This window comes from Sceloporus undulatus, chromosome 3 (genome assembly GCF_019175285.1).
Source record: "Sceloporus undulatus isolate JIND9_A2432 ecotype Alabama chromosome 3, SceUnd_v1.1, whole genome shotgun sequence".
Lineage (NCBI taxonomy): Eukaryota > Metazoa > Chordata > Lepidosauria > Squamata > Phrynosomatidae > Sceloporus > Sceloporus undulatus.
In genome coordinates, this window is record NC_056524.1 from 270,816,061 (window position 1) to 270,835,520 (window position 19,460).

The 19,460-nt window shown below is 44.2% G+C and overlaps 2 protein-coding genes across 2 annotated transcripts in view; both read left to right on the forward strand.

Annotated features, from left to right (window-relative positions):
• The window catches only part of ARMC9 (armadillo repeat containing 9), a 1,183,007-nt gene that overhangs the window by 633,542 nt on the left and 530,005 nt on the right, over positions 1–19,460 (forward strand). The window lies entirely within an intron of this gene.
• FYTTD1 (forty-two-three domain containing 1) overlaps positions 5,206–19,460 on the forward strand; it is a 28,165-nt gene continuing 13,910 nt past the window's right edge. Inside the window, exons 1-3 of the mRNA XM_042457409.1 lie at positions 5,206–5,421; positions 17,360–17,491; positions 17,771–17,916. Of these exons, the coding sequence (XP_042313343.1) occupies positions 5,352–5,421; positions 17,360–17,491; positions 17,771–17,916 (348 nt within the window). The 5' untranslated portion in view covers positions 5,206–5,351. The remainder of the gene's footprint in view (positions 5,422–17,359; positions 17,492–17,770; positions 17,917–19,460) is intronic.

Here is a 19,460-nt window from a genome sequence, read left to right on the forward strand (position 1 = left end):
CGAGGGGAGGCTGCAGCCCTCGCCGCCGGCGTCCTCCCCTCCTTCCTGGTCCCAGCGGGGGCCAGGAACGAGGGTAGGCCCCCCGCATCGCCGCGGCGTCCTCCCTCCTTCTGGTCCCAACCGGGGCCGGAACGAGGGAGGCCCCCCGATCGCCGCCGGCGTCTCCCCTCCTTCCTGGTCCCAGCCGGGCCAGGAACGAGGGGAGGCCCCCGCAAATCGCCGCTGGCGTCTCCCCTCCTTCCTGGTCCCACGGGGCCAGGAATGAGGGGAGGCCCGATCCTGGCCTCCGATCTCGGTGAGGCTGGGGCCCAGGCGGGAGGGAAACTCCTTAAGTGGAGGCTTTTCCCTCGCCGCTGGCCTTCGCTCCCTGCCCGATCGCAGGGAAAATGTAGGACAGTATTTTTAATGTAGGACACATGTTTTTTTGTGTGTCCTACATTTGAAAATTTTTGTCCTACATTTTCCCCGGTTTTGAGGTCCGCGCTATGGCAACCCTACTCTCAGGTAACACATGGTTTTTTGTTATTGCAATTTTTTGATACAGTGGTACCCGGGATACGAATTAACCCAGCTACGAATTTTCGGGATCGAAAAAATCCCATAGGGATTTATTGTTTCGGCTTACGAAGGTTTTTTCGGTTACGAAAAAACCTCGGCGCTATTTTCAATGGGAGCCGCGGCTTTTTTTTCCATTAGGCTATGGCATTCAGGTACGAAGGTTTTTTTCGGGTACGAAATTAGCCGCGGACGAATTAATTCTGTAACCCGAGGGAGCACATGTATTCAGGGAGTCTTGTGCCCCTAACCTAGTGAAAATGGAGGACAATAGTGTGTGTGTGTGTGTTATCACACACACACACACAAACACACATATGTGGAATTCTAATCTAACTTATATTTTATAACGTTTTATAAATTTAATATAATTTTATCATTAAATACATAACTTATTATTCTTCAACACATGTAATTGTTTTTATGTAACACATTACCCCACTGATGTGTTTTTTTCTGAATCTTTTTTACTCTCTGATCATTTGTCGAACTGTAATAAGCAGTTTGATTTGATTTTATATAAAACATCCATACATAAACCACCAACAGCACGCAGCCCTACAAAGCAAACATCACTAATTATATAATAAAGCATAATATAATATAATAATATAGCCAGCCTCTCTACGTTTGTGCCTGACTTTTGCTGATTTGATTAGTATGTTCTCCCTAGGAACTTTATTCATTCATTTTTTTTATCCCTTTCTACCCAAAAAAGGGACCCAAGGCGGCACACAAGATAAAAATATTAAACAACATTCAAAAATGTTAGGTCCTCCAGCGGCAACTCTATGGTCATCCCCCACCATAAATCTGCTGGAAAACGGAGAGATTCCTAGAGAGAAACACTTCCTGGCATTGAAGCTCTCCAGCACAATTCTATGGTCACTTTATGGCAGATTTGACCATAGAGTTGCTCTGGAGGACCTAGAGTTCCTAGAGAGGTGTTTCCTCAGGTTAAAAAGCTATTGTTTTAATTTTGCGGTTTCCCCACTTTCACAGGGGTCCTGTGCAACTGTGGAGGGACCATGTAGAAGAAGAAATGTTTATTGATTAGCCCTATTTCAAACAAACAAAAAAAACTAAAACAAGTAAAAACACTATAAAATCCTACAGAAATCCTATACAATTGGAAAAGAGCTAAAATGTATAAACACAGAAAATCTGAAATGTCAGAAGTACTCTGAATGTCATATAATGTTAAAAACAGTACCATTTTATATACTACATGTTTATTGTGGTCGTGTGCCTTTGAGACCTTTCTGTATGTTAAGACTTTCATGCTTTTGTTTTTGATGTGTAACAGATTAATGGTTTATTCCCAACTGTAGCATAATTAAACTTTTTGTGAAGTCCCCAATGTGAAAACGCCGCACACTGTTTGTTATTAGTGCGTAGCATTTATTTCCCCACAACAAACTCCAACTCCAGATTCCACAGCTTGCGCATGGCAGTTAAAGCGGTGCTAACGGTTATTTTCTAGTGTGATGCGACCAGAGTGACTTTGCATTTGGAGCCATTGAGAAACGGTGCTAAAAGCCCTTTGGATTGGATCCGTCTTCTTTTACAGCTGGTCTCTTGCCTTGAATAATAAATGCTTTGCTGCGCTCTCCTCTGCTCTCTGTCTGCGTTTATTCCGACTTGCAGCCGCCATCTGGAGATGCAGCATCTGCCGCCCATCTTCCTGGTAAATTGTTCAAGATTAAGCACACAAAAGCTTTGAGGTCGTATTTGCATTACAGTGGTGCCTCGGTTACGAAATAATTCGTTCGCGTGCACCGTTCGTAAACCCGAAAAGCCTTCGAGCCGAAAACCCTAGGCGCTATGGGGAAAAATCGCGGCTCTGCCGCGCTCCATTTAAAAACAGCGCCGGAGTTTTTTCGTAACCCGAAAAAAACTTTCGTAACCCGAACAATAAATCCCTTGGGATTTATTTCGTATCCTGAAAAATTCGTAACCTGGGTATATTCGTTATCCCGAGGGTACCACTGTACTAGGTTTTCAAAAGCACAATAAAGGTCAGTCAAAACGCATGGCAGCTGACAGTCAGGGGACATCTAGTTGCAATTTCTGTTCTGCCTAATTAAAGAGTTTCTGGGGGTATTTCGGCTGTGTGGCTGTGTCCTAGAAACTTTATTACTGATGTTTCGCAGCGTTTGTGGCTGGCATCTTCAGAGATGCTGGCATGGAATATATATATATTGTGGGTGTGTGTGTGTGTGTTGTGTGCACGCCCAGTATATGTATACTGTGTGACCATTGGTTGAGAGGAGGGATTTCCATGCTAATGTCTGTGTTGGTCTTGTTGATGATGGTAAGGCCCTGGATGGAGTATGCAAAGAGTTTTAATTAGAGATTCCACTGTTTGGGGGAACATCCCATCTTCTTTCCATGCCACGTTCTCTGAAGCATGCAGCCATAGCTGCTGTTAAAACTTCAGGAACAAACCTTCTAGAACTTGGCCAACTGCAGGAAAAGAGATTCCAGCTCAACATTAGGAGGAACTTACTTCCTGAGAGTAGGGCTGTTCCACAGTGGAAGAAGACACTCCTTCCTCGGGTGTAGTGGAACTCCTCCTTGGAGGTTTAAGCAGAGGCTGGATGGCCATCTGTCAATGGGGCTGCTTTGATGTGTAGTTCCTGCCTGGCAGAATGGGTTGGACTGGGTGGTCCCTTTCGTTTCTTACAACTAGGTTGCCATAGCAGAGGACCTTGAACTGGGACAATGTAGGACAAGGTTTAATAAATGTAGGAACCTTAAAAAAAATTTCCTGCCAGGAAATTTTAAAAAAAGGTCTACATTTTTAACTTGTCCTCCTTTCCTTCCGGTTGGGAGTAGCCTCGGGCTGCTCCCGGCCGGGAGGTGGTGTGGGGACCTGTCTCACGGCCATCGCCGTGTGGCAAGCTGCCTCCTCCTAGCTGCAGGGCCTTGGAGATCCCACAGCGAAGCTCCAGATCGCGGAAGCCGTTCCAGGCCTCGGAGGGGCTGGGAGAGTTCTCCCAAGCCCCAGCTCCAGGCCCCGGAAAGGGGGGTTGTCTCTGGGGGCGGGCCTAAACCAGGGTGGGACTGTGTGGACCCGGCCCAAACCGGGAAAGTCTCGCCCCCAGGCGGGATATGGCAAGCCTACTTACAACTCTATGATTCTATGGCCACAGAGCCTGAAAACCCCCCAAAAAACAATGGATGCCACCCATGAAAGCTTTTGACTTTACATTAAACAAAGTTTGGCTACAGTCCTGAAAAATACAAAAATGAAACTGGGCGGGGGGGGGGGGTCCCAATAGACAATGGATCATTAATTAAATGGGCATCCTGAGGCCTTGCCCTTCAACAACAGACCATTAACAGAGATTAACATGGAAATCACTTCCTCTCAACCAAGGGCCACACAGTATATGTGTGTGTGTGTGTGTGTGTATATATATATAATGTACCCCATTCTCTTCCACGCCAGCGTTCTCTGAAGATGCCAGCTGCAGATGGTAGTGGAACATCAGGAATAAATTCCTCCAGAACACAACTACACAGCCTGAAAAACCCACAGAAAAACCCCATGCCGCCGGCCATGGAAGCCTGGGAGGGAGGGAGAGAGCGAAAAGGATCCTAGGGCCGCTTACTGTTTAATTGGTTGCAGTGAGTTGTTTTTAGGGAGAAGGTTTGCTGTGTTTCTGATTCACGCTTTTAAATGATTTTACACCTTTTAAGTCTCGGCATTTTTGAGATGAGAATTTTTTTATAAAAAGGTTAAAACTCAAGCAAATGACCAGATTATTATTAGGATAATAGAATCCCAGAGTTGGAGGGTTAATTAATTAATGTCTAATTAAGCCGCTCTGATAGCCTTTTGGCTGAAGAGTGGGGGGTATAAATAAATAAATATTATTATTATTGTTGTTGTTGTTGTTGTTGTTGGAGGAGGATACCCCAAGGGCCCTGATCCAGTCCAACTCTCTTTTGCCATGCAGGAACTCTCAATTAAAGCCCTTCTTGGGACAGATGGCCATCCAGCCTCTGTTTAGAAACTTCCAAAGAAGGAGATATTATTATTATTATTTAGCTTTTTATTGTTTAAGTATTGGCATAAGCTACTGACTGCCCTTGAAGTCTTGCTCAGTTATGTCTGTTTTAACCAATAAATATTTTGTTTTTTGGGGGGGAATAAAGACAAATAATGCTTACTTTCTAGCGACAGGATTTACTGCCAAGAAAAGACTGTGGAAACATATTTAGACATAGTGTTAATGTTATAGAGTTATTGAGGACATTGTAAATGCTAGGTAAATGTTATACAAGACTGTAGTAGAAATGTAATACAGTAGTTATAATTTGTGACTGTAACAGTGTAATGACAGAACAGATGTTTTTGTATTTGTTTTTGTGTTTTATATTTAGAAAATAAATTTAAATAACAACAACAAATAAATAAAACCAAGGGTTTGCGTAAAGGAAAAAAACACACTTTTGAGGTAAATCTACTATTTGTCCAGATTCTATTTGCATTTATGGCATTGGAATGAACCCGCGCTTGCTCCTCCTCTCCTGCAGGGGGCGATGTTTCGATCGCAACGAAGCAATAAAAGCAGTGGTCTTCCTGCGCATGCGCGCCGAACCCTAGCAACAGACCCCACCCTCCGTCCGTGGGTCGACGCACGCGACGGAGGCGTTTGGCTTCCGTCGCGCATGCGTCGTGCGCCCTCCGCGCATGCGCAGAAGAGAAAAAAGAAATATACACAGAGAGCGAGCTTCGCCGCCGTCAGACGGTTGTGTGGCGAGAGGATCCCGACCGCGCGGCGGCCATGAGCGGTTTCGGTGCCCCGCTCCGGAGCCCCAGCAGCGAAACCTTGGAGAAGATCGACATGTCTTTGGGTGAGGCGGCGAAAGGGGGGCGGTTGTAAAGGCGAGCGTTGGGGGGTTGTGATTGCGCATGCGCGGAACGAACCATCTGTGTTTTCTGGGGGAAGAGAATAGATGGACTGAACCATAGGAATCGGTTTGCGGGGGAGGGCGAGTTTTACAGGAAGGGGCGAGGGAGGTGGGCGGGGCAAGGCGAGGCTGAGTGGCAGCAGGAAAGGGGGCGGGGCTTGGTGGAGCCTCCAGCCGTAGAGGCAGAGGGCTGAGGATGCGCAACGGAGAGTGGTGAGGTCTCCCTCTTTGGAGGTCTTTAAGCAGAGGCTGGATGGCCACCTGTCATTGGGGATGCTTTGAGTGAGAGTTCCTGCATGGCAGAATGGGGCTGGACTGAAGGAAGGGCCCTTGGGGTCTTTTCCAACTCCACCATTCTAAGGGGTTTTGGACTTCAGCTCCCAGAAGCCCAGGCTGTTGGCCAACTTGGCTGAGGCTTCTGGGAGCTGAAGCCCAAGATCTCTTAAAGGGCACAGTTTGGGGGAGTGATCGTGCCACTCTCTTCTGCTTTGGCCAGGCCTCACCTGGGATATCCTGTGTCCTGTTCTGGGCGCCACAATTCAAAAAGGGTGCTTTTTGGAGACGATCTTTGGTCGAAGTGGGTGACCAAAATGGTGAAGGGTCTGGAAACCATGCCCTGTGAGGAGAGCCTTTGGGAGCTGGGCATGTTCAGCCTGGAGAAAAGAGTCCCAAAACATCACCATGTAAGTCTGTAGAATCAGTACACAGAGAGATCTTGCAGCACCTTTGAGACGAACCGAAAGAAAGAAAGAGCTTCCCTAGATCTCTGTCTGCTTTCTCAGATGCATCTCAGAAGGAATACTTTTAGGGGACGGAGGAATTCTTTAGGTGGCAGTGCCTTCGTTTTGGCCCTCCTGCAGCCACCCTCTGCATTGTCACTTTGCCATCCTTTGCCATGGAAATGTACCAGAGGACAGGTTTGGCTCTCCATGGCTTGCAATCTATGGATCAACAGGAAGGAGGCAGTTAAAAGAAAACAAGGAATAGAATTTATATCACTAGAGGCCTTTGTTTGGGGCGGAAAAGACAAGGGCTCTGGATGCTTCCTTTAGGCGATTATTTGACTGGTACTGGACACAATGTAGAAGGCTAGTATTGGTTTGAGCTAGTATTATTTTGCCCTACTTTTCTCTGTGCGGAATGACTGGCAAGTTTGGAAATAAGCATAAGCTTCTAGCTGTTAACTGAGATGGAGGCAGATGTAAACCAAACCTGACAATTGACAGTCCTGGACTACATGGACCAGTCGTCTTGACTAGTTCCTTAGGCAGCCCCTTGAAGCTTAAAAGGTGACTCATAGCGGGGGACTTGTATTATTATTATTATTATTATTATTTATTGTTGTTATTAAATTTATCTGTATTCCGCTCTTTTCCCAGAACTGGGACTCAGAACGGCTTAACAATATTAAAAAATAATACGTTTAAAAACATAGAAAAGAGGTACATTAAAAAAGAATTAATTTATTACAGTGTTAAAATAGTGTTTAAAATAAAATTAAAAAATTGTTTCCTCTCCTAGGAAAGGCATTTATGGGGAGGAAGAGGTTTGAGAGAATGCATTCTAGAACTTGCTCTAAAGAACAACCTGGCACCTCTAAAGGCAAGGCTGAGGCATGCTTCTCTGGCATGAGTTTAATCTGGAGGGTTCTCTTAATTTAAATTTAAAGAGCGCGCCTATTTTTTACCAAGTCTGTGAATTACAACTGTATCTTGCCTTTGACTCAATGGACTATACATCAATGCTTCTCAACCTGTCTGATGTGGAGGGCTGTATGTTATTTCCAATGTATCTGAGGCCTATAACTTAACTTGCTTCCATTGGTTTCAGTAATGTCTTTCCTCAAAACTTACCATGAACTGGAACCTGATGGTTTGCAGCCTAGCAGTGGTCTATGGACCAGTACTGTCATACATTACTCTCTTCCTTTCCTTTTGATCATCACAATAACCCTGCAAGGTAAGCCAGGCTGGGAAGGCCTGACTGGCCCAGGTTCACCCATTTACTTTCATGGCTCTATGTGGACATGAATCGAGATTATTAAGGTCCAACACTCTATCACAACATGTGCTTGTGTAGGTTTACTGGGTTTGCATGTCACCAGTCCATTTTCCTCCAAAGAGGTAGATTCCATGTAGGCAGGATTTTACCTCTGCAATTTATATGCGATGATCTGGAAGAATACATACATTCTGGCTTTGTACCTGCCATAGTAAGCAACTGGGAGTTTCCTCTTCATCCATAAGGTTGCATTGAAAGGGGGGGGGGATCAATTTGCTGATCTTTAACTGCAGATCTAACAGTCAGAATGGCTGAAGTGTGCATTAAGGAAAAGGTATTGTCATTACAGTTTTGAATTCAGTGCTTCATCAATGCCAGACATTTTTAATGAATTATACAGACATAAGTGGCACCAGAAAGCAGTAGTGGTTTGAGTGCTGGACTCAGACTCTGGAAACCAGGGTTCAAATCCCCTCTTGGCCATGGAAACCCATTGGGCGACCTTAGGGAAGTGGTACTCTCCCAGCCTCAAAGGAAAGCCATGGCAAACCCAATCTGAACAGCTCTTGCCAAGATAATAATATGATAAAATCATCATCAATCGGAAGTGGCTTGCATTCACCAACAGTGGCTACTCATGTGGAGTGACATTTTTTGAACACAGTGGGGCTGTGCAGACTGCACCTAAGGGGAGGCCTGCAGCCGCCTCCATCTTCGCCAGATTGGGGCCGCAACAACTGCATGCCGCAACCTTAATCTGGCCTTTCTAAGGCACAAAAAGGAGCTGGTAAGGGCGCCGTAGCCGTTGTGCTGCAGCTTTATGGTGCTCCTCTGGAGCTGTCATCTAAATGCATCACCAGAGGAGTGCCATGACACCACACACTGTGTTGTGTGGTGTGCGGCATCACACTGCCAGGAGGTGGAGTTGGGGCATGCATCGTATGGATGCCACACCCCGACTCTGCCCCCAGACCTGCCTTAATGTCCGGTCTGCAATGGCCCTGTGTAAGAATTGTGTTCAGCTGATGGTATCAACATAGTTGGATATGCAGGACTATTGCACATGTGATAGAACATTAAAGTGGACAGAGTGGCATGTGTATTCACATGGTTTCTATGCATTGCAATTGCCCAATATGTTGTCAACCATGCTCATTGACCATTGATCCATATACATTGCACTACATTGGCATTCCCTACAAGAGTTGTTTAACATGACTCAATTGGTGGATATTTACGTTAAGCTAAAGTGATGTCGGACCTCAGCTACTGAGTGCCAATGGTTATGGGTTTTTATTATCAGAGAGACTAATAACTGGCATTGGTGAGACTTTGGTTCACCTTTGCAGTTTGACAGAGACTCTTAGTGCCCTACTCTTTCCTAAGCCAAGAAGTGTGAAGAAGCTTTCAGGCTGGTCATTTCAGGAAGATACTGTACTTACTTTGGCAACATGTCCAGAAAGGAAAGTGTGAACTTTTGTAGTCCCTGTATTTGGACCAACTTCCATGATTTGAAGGAGGGGTTAAGTGACAATGTTTCTCTGTACTGTTTCACACTGAAAGATCTTGATTCTTCCTTGTCAAAACTAAATTCTATGAAATGACACATACCCTGTTGTCTGCTGGCCTGTACTACTGACTTTCCACTTCCAGTTTTATAGAACGTTGACGTCGGATCCTCCGTATCACCCTTTTTTGTCAGAACTATGCCAACTTGGTTTGTAAGTGTACGATAATTTTTTTACACCATTGAGCATACCATACCATATAAATATTAAGTAGTAGTGAATACTGTTCACAGTTTTGAAATTCATTGATTTATGTGCCAATAACTGGCTTGAAGACACATACACAAGTAGAGGATAAATCTGGGACTGCAGAGGGAATGTTAAAGATTGCTTAAGGTCATCCAGTGAGTCTGCTGACAGGATCTACCAGGATCTTTACAGATCTGCCATTCTGTCTCGTAGTGCTGGGGGGAAACATTGATTTTTGATGTAGAATTAGGACATTACACTTTCACAAACTGGTTTTGTATGGTAATACCTGCATTGAGTCAGAGTGGATGTAAGCTGCAGTAACATTAAGAGTTATAAATTTGGTGCCTTACACCTTTTGTTTCCTACTCTGTGCTAATAATGAAGAGATTATGCTTAGCGTGTCTGAAGGCCAGAATCTGAATAGTGTTGGGAAATTTTTTCCTTGAGTGTACTGATACACATCCTAAATCAGTTATAGTTTTCAAAGAAGTAGCCATGTTAGTCTCTTGCAGCATAAAAATGAGGACAGGAGGAGGAGAAAAAAAGGAATGGGACACCACCTTTAAGATTAACTGGTTTTATTTTAACGTATATACAAACCCACTTTGTCAGATGCAGTACAGAATGATGTTAAAACCTCAGGTATAATGCATATTTCTACAGTTGTGGGAGTGGGATAGAATGTATCCCACCTAGAAAGATGGAAATTATGCCCCTTGTTCTAAATTTTAAAAGAGCACCCAGCCCTTTGAAAACATCTCACATCAAGATGGATTACAATCCATCAAGAATACCATCCTGAATGAGCCTGTAGGAGACAAATCTACCAAATTCTGCCATGTTGTATTTACTCATAACCTATGGGAATAACATGTACCTCCAAATCATTGGCATTGCCATGGACACCTGCATGGTACCACATTTTCACAGCTGACCTCGAACATTGCTTCCTCAGCATATGCACCCACAAAACTACCTATGATTTCTTGATGACATCTTTGTAATATGGCCATATGGAAATCAGTCATTTGAGAAGTTCCACCAGGATTTCAACAACTTCCACACTACTATCTACCTGGCCCTGGAACAATCCATACAACAAAATCTATTTTTTGCAGATACAGTTGCGTCTGCTCAGTCCAACAAGACAGAGACATTTTGGTAAGCAAATACACTCGTCCCTCCCAATTTTGTGGGGAATCTGTTCTAGACCACTACCACCTCTCCGCAAATCAGAAATACTACAGATATTCAAGCCCCATTGGTTATAATGGGGCCGAACTCCCCCAGGCGCATGCCCAATTTTGTCCCTCTCTGCTTGCTGTCTGCGAAGGACCAGAATTGCAGATCTCAAGTCTGCGAATGGGGAGGGAAGAGTGTATATTGCTTTCACACATCAACACTAACTGACCATTGTAAAGATCTGGAAGACCTGTATGACCTTACACCGGTCTTTAAAAATTTATGACAAGGGACATAATTTGCATCTTTGTGGATCGTATTACATTCTGTTCCACTCCCACATGTGTAAATATGCTTTATTCCTGCGGCCTTAATATCACTCAATGCTGCATCCAAAAAAGTGGGATTATATCCATGAAAACTCGTGTCTCTTCTCTGCCTCCTTTTTAAATTAAATGACTTACTTTTTATTGAGTAGGCCTCCATATAGTGACACTTCTCACTGTGTTGTCTTTTTAAGGCTTGAGGTGGCTGACAGCTAGATCAGGTTCTGTTAGTAGATCTCTGGGTGATAATACAGTTCATTACCAAGTACCAGTGGTTGTAAGTAAGAGTGTATGTGCCTTCAGGTTCTCTGTTGACTTCGGGTGGCACCATGAATTCCATGGGTTTTCTTAGACAAGGAATTCCCAGAGGTTTTGCCAGTTCCTTCCTCTGAGATAGAGCCTACAACACCTTTGTATTTGTTGTTGGCCTCCCATCCCAGTAGTAACCAGGGATGACCTTGCTTAGCTTCCAGTGTCAGATAGGATCTGCTGCCTTTAGAATAATAATAAATATTTATTTATATCCCGCCTCTTCCTCTTTGAGGATGGAGGCGGGTAACAACAAAGTTCATACAATACACAATAATAAAAACAACAAGCCCCACAAGACCCCGGCCCAACCCTCCCTCCCAACTATAAAATTAAACAGTAAAAGACTGTTAAAAAGTACATAACAATACATCAAAATTAAAAAACAAACCGCAAATAAGAAAAATAATAAGGAGGGGGATTCGAGTGGTTCTGGACATTATCAATTGGGGAAGGCCTGCTGGAAGAGAAAGGTTTTTGTCGCCTTTTTGAAAGCCTCAAGCGAGGATAATTGGCGAATCTCTTCCAGCAGGTCATTCCATGTTTTTGGAGCGGTGACAGAGAAGGACCTCTGGAAGGTCACTGCCAGTCTGGTCTTTCTAGATTGTAAAAGGTTTTTCCCGGAGGATCAGAGTGTACAGGACAGATTGTATGGGAGGAGGCGTTCCTTCAAGTAGACTGGACCCAGGCCGTGTAGGGCTTGAGAGGTGATAACCAACACCTTGTACTGAGCCCGGAAGCTAATAGGCAGCCAATGTAGTGATTTTAAAATAGGTGTAGTATGGTCGAGCTTGGATTTTCCAGCGACCAGTCTGGCTGCCATGTTTTATATCAATTGGAGCTTCCAGACGTGGCACAAAGGTTGCCCCATGTAGAGCGCATTGCAGAAATTAAGGCGAGGGGTTACTAGAGCATGTACAGTCGTTTCCAGGTCCCGCTGCTCCAGGTAGGGATGCAACTGGCATATCAGCTGAAGCTGATAACAGGCACTCCTAGCTGTTGCATCAATCTGAGAAGACAGTTGAAGCGATGAATCCAGGAGCACCCTCAAGCTGTGGATGCAGTCTTTCAGGGGAAGTGTGACCCTATCTAGAACTGGCGAACTTATCTCCATACCTGGATTGGGGTTACCTATCACAAGTACTTCCATTTTATTTGGATTCAGCTTAAATCTATTTTCCCTCATCCAATCGATTACCGCCTTCAGGCAATCATTCAGGGGGGAGATGCCCTCCTTGGTCACTGAAACAGTCTGAGACATAGAGAAATAAATTTGGGTGTCATCAGCATACTGATAACCCCCCTCCCCATGTCTGTGGATGATCTCACCCAGCGGCTTCATGTAAATGTTAAACAGCATGGAGGACAGAATGGTGCCCTGAGGGACGCCAGATGTCAGCTCTCTCGTAGAGGAGCAGCTGTCCCCCAGCATCACCACCTGGAATTTGCCCAAGAGGTAGGAACGTAGCCACTGCAAGGTGGAGCCAGTGATTCCCAACTCTCTCAGGTGTTCCAGAAGGATACCATGGTCTATGGTATCAAAGGCCGCTGAGATGTCCAAGAGCACCAACAGGGCCACACTTCTCCTATCAATGCACAGACAGAGATCATCAACCAAGGCGACCAGAACAGTCTCCATTTCGTATCCCAACCTGAAGCCAGTTTGAAATGGATAGAGATAATCGGTGTCATCCAAGACTGCTTGGAGCTGGTTTGCAACCGCCCTCTCAATCACCTTACCCAAGAAGGGAAGAAGAGATACTGGCCGATAATTTTTTTTGTCCAGGGGATCAGGGAAAGGTTTCTTTAGAATGGGTTTCAGCACTGCTAATTTCAGGTTTGATGGAAAACAACTTTCCCTGAGGGAAACATTGATTATGAATTGTAGCAACTTCAAAGTTGCCTCACCTCCCTGGATGGCCAGCCAAGATGGACAGGGATCGAGAGGGCAGGTGGTCTTTTTTTACCTTACCAAGCAGCTTGAGTACATCATCAGTACTCATAGACTGAAATTGATCCAAGATAACCTCATTAATGGAGTCACTAGATGCTTCTCTTGTTGACTCTGTACTAATGCCGGCATCTAAGTCTGAACTCCCAAGCTGTGCCAGTGAGATCAGAAGAACTGGTCTCGAGGGGGATGTTGAAGTCCCCCAGAACAAGAAGCCCGGGGGTCTCCAACACCAGCTCCGAGAGCAGTTGTGTCAACTCGGCTAGGGAGTCTGTTAAGCTACGGGGTGGTTGATAAACCAACAGAATCCCCAGGCTATCCCTGGACTTCAGGCGAAGGTAAATACACTCAGTGTGGTCAGTTTTAAGGACAGGTATCCTGATCAAGGTGAAGTTATTTTTGTGGACCATGGCAACACCCCCTCCTAGCCCACTTTCCCTTACCTGCTCATTAACGGTATACCCAGCTAGAAAGTATTTAGGCAACATTCATTGTTTTTGAGGGAAATAAAAAAGTTCACTGTCTCTGTTCAAAGTAGCTTCTGAATTTATTTATTAATTGGAATAGAACGGTAGTTGGGAAGAATGTAATTATTTCATATGAGAGAAGATTTGTCTGTAAACTCTACTTCTAGTATTGAAAATCAATTTCTGACATTCTCTGTTGATTTTCCTGAGTCATGGCTTTATATCTAACGCCAGTTGGTGGACCTGGGGTTCTAGCAGAATAAAATAAATTAAACATCAAGGTAGATCCTGCTAGTAGAAAACTTTTCCTCCCCTGTCCAGTAAAGAGATTGTCTTTCAAGATGGCACCTGAATCACTTGCCTGCCTGCAAAACCCTGCAATGGTTGGATGAATATTTGTGAGGAGAGCTGGAGAAAGACAACAACTTGCCGTTCCATCTCTTCTTTTAGTTTACAATAAAAAGCAAATGGCCTCTTTAAAATCTAGACTGATTTGAAAGTTTAAGAGAGCTTTGTCCCTGAGAGAATGGCTGGTGCTGCAACTCAAGACATAAACTAATGAAAGCATCCTGTTGGTTTGCATGTGCTCTGTTTGTACACTTTGGGAATGGTTCAGTGATCCATTTACTTCTGATGTGGGCAAGCCTGAGAATTACTTGCCCCTTGGGGAAGCCTCCTGCTGTCTGTCTGTCTGTACAAGCCTTTGTTCTATGAAGACTGCCTCCCGGCTGTGGAAGGATGGCCATGGTTTCCTTGCACAGATGTGGCAGTTCAGCCTCTCCAAGGGTGGGTTAATTTGACACATTTCAAAATGGAGCTTGTAAAATATGTGATTAAAATTAGAAAGTTGTAGAACTTTCAGAAAGTAAGTGTTCATGTATCTTCCGTCAAATTACTGAAGGTACTCAATTCTGGCCTAACATAATCTTTCTCCCTTCTTCCACTCTGCTCAGCAACTGTCTCTTATGTGGAGTGGGAACAGGGAATTGTACATCATGATAAAATCAAAGGCCTATTACAGACTGCCAAAATAAAGCTGCTTCGGGTTTCTTTGGAGGTATGCTATTTAAAGGATGCATGGGTCCTAAGAGTCTGGAGATCACGCCAAAGCCACACTCTATTCCTAAGCACCGGAGTGCAGCTTTGGTGCAGCTTCCGGATTCTTAGGGTGCATGCATCATTTAAACAGCTTACCTCCAAAGAGACCCGAAGCAGCTTCATTTTGGCAGTCTGTAACAGGCCTTTCCTTTTAGCCCTCTTTACTGAGGAGAGAGTGCTGTGGTTGCTTTGGATTCCTGTTCTCTGCTTTGTCTTCTCTGGTTCCCACAAAACAGAAGTTTGGAAACATGGGCTTTATTTGTTTATTGCATGTTTAGACTGCCTAAAAACCAGAGATCTCTGGGTGGTGTAGTGTATATGAGGAACATAAAATACAAGCAAGAATACAGTGAATAAAAATAGCCTATAATAAGGCCAGCAGGAAATAGTAAAAACCCTGCAGCACATAAAACTAAAGTAAAACCAGCTGCCAAATGGAAGAGCGCTAAGATCAAAAGTACCCTAATTGCCTCTGTATCGCAGCTAATAGGCTTTGGCATGGCCATCCAAGGATTTTGTTTGATCCTTCTTTTTAACTGTCTTGTAAGTTGTTGTCAGACAGAGCTTTGTGTAGTAGAATGTTCTCTAAGGTAACAGAGTACTCTTCAGAGAAACACTTGATTTGATGTGTTAACTTCAAAATGGGAGGCACACCATGCTATTGTGTACTAAGACAGACAGCAACTGTACCCTGTTCTCTTTTCCCACGCCTCTCTGGAATTATTTATTCATTTCGATTTAATATCCCTCAATATGGACCCCTTTGTAAGTTAAAAATGTGGCTTACTGTATAAGTTAAAAGAAAACACAGTGGTTCCTCCACATTCACTGGGGTTAGAGTTGAAGGACCCCTGTGAATATGGGAAAATGTGGAATGTGGAAATAAAAACCCCCACTATTCTTTTACTTGAGATAACAACTCTCTAGGAATCTCCAGGTCCTCCAGCACATGCCTGTGGTCAACATCTGCCAGACGCTGATCATAGAATCATGCTGGAGGACCTACAAAAGCCTAGAGAAGTGTTTTCTATAGGAACTTCTAGGTTCTCCAGCACAACTCTATGGTCAACTTATTGCAGAGTTGCACTGGAGGACCTAGAGATTCCTAGAGAGAACATATTAATCAAAACTGTGAATAATCAAATCCCTGATAAGTAAGGAGGGGCCAGTCCATGGAGGGCTTTGAATGTCGACAGCAGGAGCTTATACTGAATGCGGAAAGGGAGAGGAAGCCAGACCTTCTTTCTCCTCACCTTCCCACCAGGGCCCTCCGTTCTGGTAGTCAAGGTCTGCTGTCCCAGCCCAGGATTTCCTCTGTCCCATCCCGGATTCGCCCCTTTTCACTCGCTGCCCCTCACTCCTGGAACCTTCTTCCTCCACAAGCAAGAGCCATCACTTCTTTAACCAGCTTCAAAACGGAGTTGAAAACCATCCTGTTCAGAGAAGCCTTCCCAGGCATTGCATAACTGTCGCTTACTATTTGATGTTCTTTTGGTGCCTGTTTATCAAACCATTTCCTGTATTGCTATGTACTGTATATGCATTATCCTACTTGAGAGTATGTGTTTTCCCTGGAAAATGATTAACCATCCATTATGAAGCCAAGCCCTCCCTCCAGTCCATCTGCCTTGATCCAGGCCTCGGAGGTTGAGAGGAACTGCTGGACCTCTTACCCTTTCCCTCCACCACTCCCTTTTCCTTCTGTGTCATGTCTTTTTAGATTGTAAGCCCGAGGGCAGGGAACCGTCTAACTAAAAAGATTGCATGTACAGCGCTGTGTAAATTTACAGCGCTTCATAAATAAAGGTTAATAATAATAATAATAACAACAGTACAGGTAATTTCTTCCTCCTGCTCTCTGACTTCTTAAAATTTATGTGAAGATGCTGCTGGACCATCTGTATGCAAAATGTATGAACTTTAATTGTGCTGTGGCCCTCCTTGGGCTACGTGTCTGTCTGTGTTCCTATCCGTGAGAGACAGAAACTGGCCTATATTGCAGGTAACATGCTATGACAATAAAAAGTTTACACGTTGTTGATTTTTGAAAGGGAGGATGGACAACCATTTTACCTCTCATTGCTCTATTCTGACCTTGCATGGGTGAGGTGAGCATGGCCACAACCCCCCACTGCTCCTACACCACTCATGTTCCTTGTATCTGACCTCTTCTTAGAGAAACTATGCTCCCAGAAGGTCCACTGGCATGCACCATGTGGAAGAATGCCTTTTAAGGGTCTAGTGAGCTTCTCTCTCTCTCTCTCTCTCTCTCTCTCTGCTCAGGTGGAGAGGGGACTGCTTCCTATCTGTCAGAACAGAGAAGCCTTTCGGCACTCTTTCATCCCTTACAGTGTCCCAACTACTTCACCCTGTGGTTCTTCTCTCAAGAAACTTGTGTTTGAAACAGAGAGCAAAGAGGCTAGCATGGCAAAAGATCTCGGTGGCCAATCTCTCAACTAAGCTCAGGAAGAAATGGGTTTAATTGGAGCACTCATTCAAGAAAGATACTTGCAGGATGTGGATTGTCTCCTGCTAGCTTAAAGTTTGAACAAGGGCACAGGCAGCAAAATACAGAGTTTTACTTCTGCTTGTGGGTTTTGCGAGTCAACTTTAAACAGACAATATTGGTTTCAGTGCCTGCTAGGGATCATGGCTTCCAGAAGGATTGATTGATTCTGGACGTTTACTTGTGGGAAAGTGTGAGAAGTTTGTAGACAGCATGCAAGTTCTGGAATTGTTGTTTCCCCTGAGATGCTGAAGCACTCCCCCCCCCTTTTTTTTTTACAGATGATATCATTAAACTGAATAAGAAAGAAGAGAGGAAGCAGTATATCCCCAGAATGAAGAGGGGAGTTCAACAGAATGGCACACAACAATTTAGGATGAGGAGAACCAAGTGGGGAATCCAGGAATACACAAGTAGGTTGTCTGTTTTGTGTATAAAACTATGCAGGGGCATGTGACAAGTCATATAAAGTGCATTCATCTTCCTAAACTGTTAAAGTAATTTTACATCTAAGGGATAAATATATTTCCATTCTCTCTTTCCTTTTATTCTTTCTATACTAAACCTGACATAGATTCCTCTTCCCTTCCAAATTTTTAGTTTCATTGCCACTTGAGATGAAGGCTTCATTTCAGTCTTAGTTCTGTCCTTTGCCCTATTACCATATTCTTATTTATTGTTCCCCATTTCAGGTTTTGGCAAGAACCGCTTCGGCCGCAGAAGGAGGCTAGCAGGGAAGAGGCACCCATACACTGTTAAAACTGGCCTGGCAGCTAGAAAAGCATTAGGAACCCACAAAGGCATAAGCCCTCTCAACAGATCACCTCTCAGTGAAAAGGTGAATAAGTGGGTTTCTGGGGAGACATTGCTCCACCTTTGTGTATGTGATTTGAGAGCTAGAGCGATGTGGTAGTTTGACTGTTGGGCTAGGACTCGGAGCCAGGGGCTTAGCCATGGAAACCCACTGGATGATATGGGGGCAAGTTTCACTCTCTTAGTGTCAAAGCAAGGCAGTGGCAAACCTCCTCTGAAAAAGTCATGCCAAAAAAACCCATTAATAGTTTGATTTTAGGGGTCACCATAAGTTGGAAATTATTAGAAAGTACTCAATAAGTGTCTGATTTGCTATGTTTTGAAAATTGCTGTGATTGTGTTTTGTCTGCTCCATAGTTTCAAATGGAAGGGATCCAGCATAGTTGGTCCACTTATGGAAGAAACCCTTCTGTAAACCGAGTTACTCTTAACATTCTCCCACCAAGGGAACCGAGGTGGCTTAAATAATTGAAAGTAGAAGTTGGCTAAAATTTACAAACAAAAATAGAGTTTAAAAAACAATGCTATTAAAAGCAGATAGTAAAAAATAGCTTAAGTACATTAAAAACAAAAATTAAAGCCATGCAGGATAAAAACCACACCATTATCTACACTATTCTACCATGTAATTAAAAAATCAATTAACGGCCTCTCCTTCCTTGAATGGAATTGCTATGCTGGACTCAGTGCCAGATCTGCCATCTTTCACAAGTCTTCAGGATATGTTTCCCCCAGCTATGGTTTTGACAGAGCTGGCAATGAGAGTAACTCCTGTGTTTCCATTTCAAAAATGACAGGCACTGCAGAAGTGTTTCTTGCTTTATCCTTCAATTCAAAAAAGGGTAGACAAGTCTTATATTAACCCAGAGACTTTGTTATTGTGTCTGATGGAGAACATGAACAGTTTCCTCCCTTGCCTGCTTCACCCACGCATGCTACCTCTTTTCCTCCTTCTAAAACCTAGTCCAAGTGATGTATTTAATCTGATGGATTTTTTCCACTTCCTCCTTAATGTTGCAACCCAATCTTACACATTTATACTCAGAATGCAGTTGCAGGGTTGGCAAATTGCCCACCACAGATGGTATGTGGTCCTTAGACCCCTATTGTAGCTCTTGGAGCCCCTCATTATAAATCACCTACAAAGGCTTAAGAATGGAGAAGTCAAGAAAATTTCTTTGGTTCTTTATTTCTCAGAGTCGGAGGAAGTGATAGTTAGAGGAGGAGGCGAAGAAAGAGGAAGATGGTTTTTTAATTGTGATTTTTGTTTCATTTGCTTGGTTTACTCCATTTGTTCCACTGTGAAAGCTCTCTTTGGCGGGATACAGACCGTCGTTTTGAGGCGGTCTCCCGCCGGCGCCATTTGCTCCGCACGGGAGCCGCAGCAGCCAAACCGTGCGGCTCCTGCACGGAGCAAAAAAGAAGCTCCATTTTGGAGCTTCTTTTTGCGGCGCCTTTATGACGTCGTGAGGCGCCGCTGGCGCATTCGCAACGTCATAGGCGTCGCGACACGTCTGGACGCTATGCGTCCAGTACGTAAACATGGCGGCCCCCATGTGGAAGGGGCGC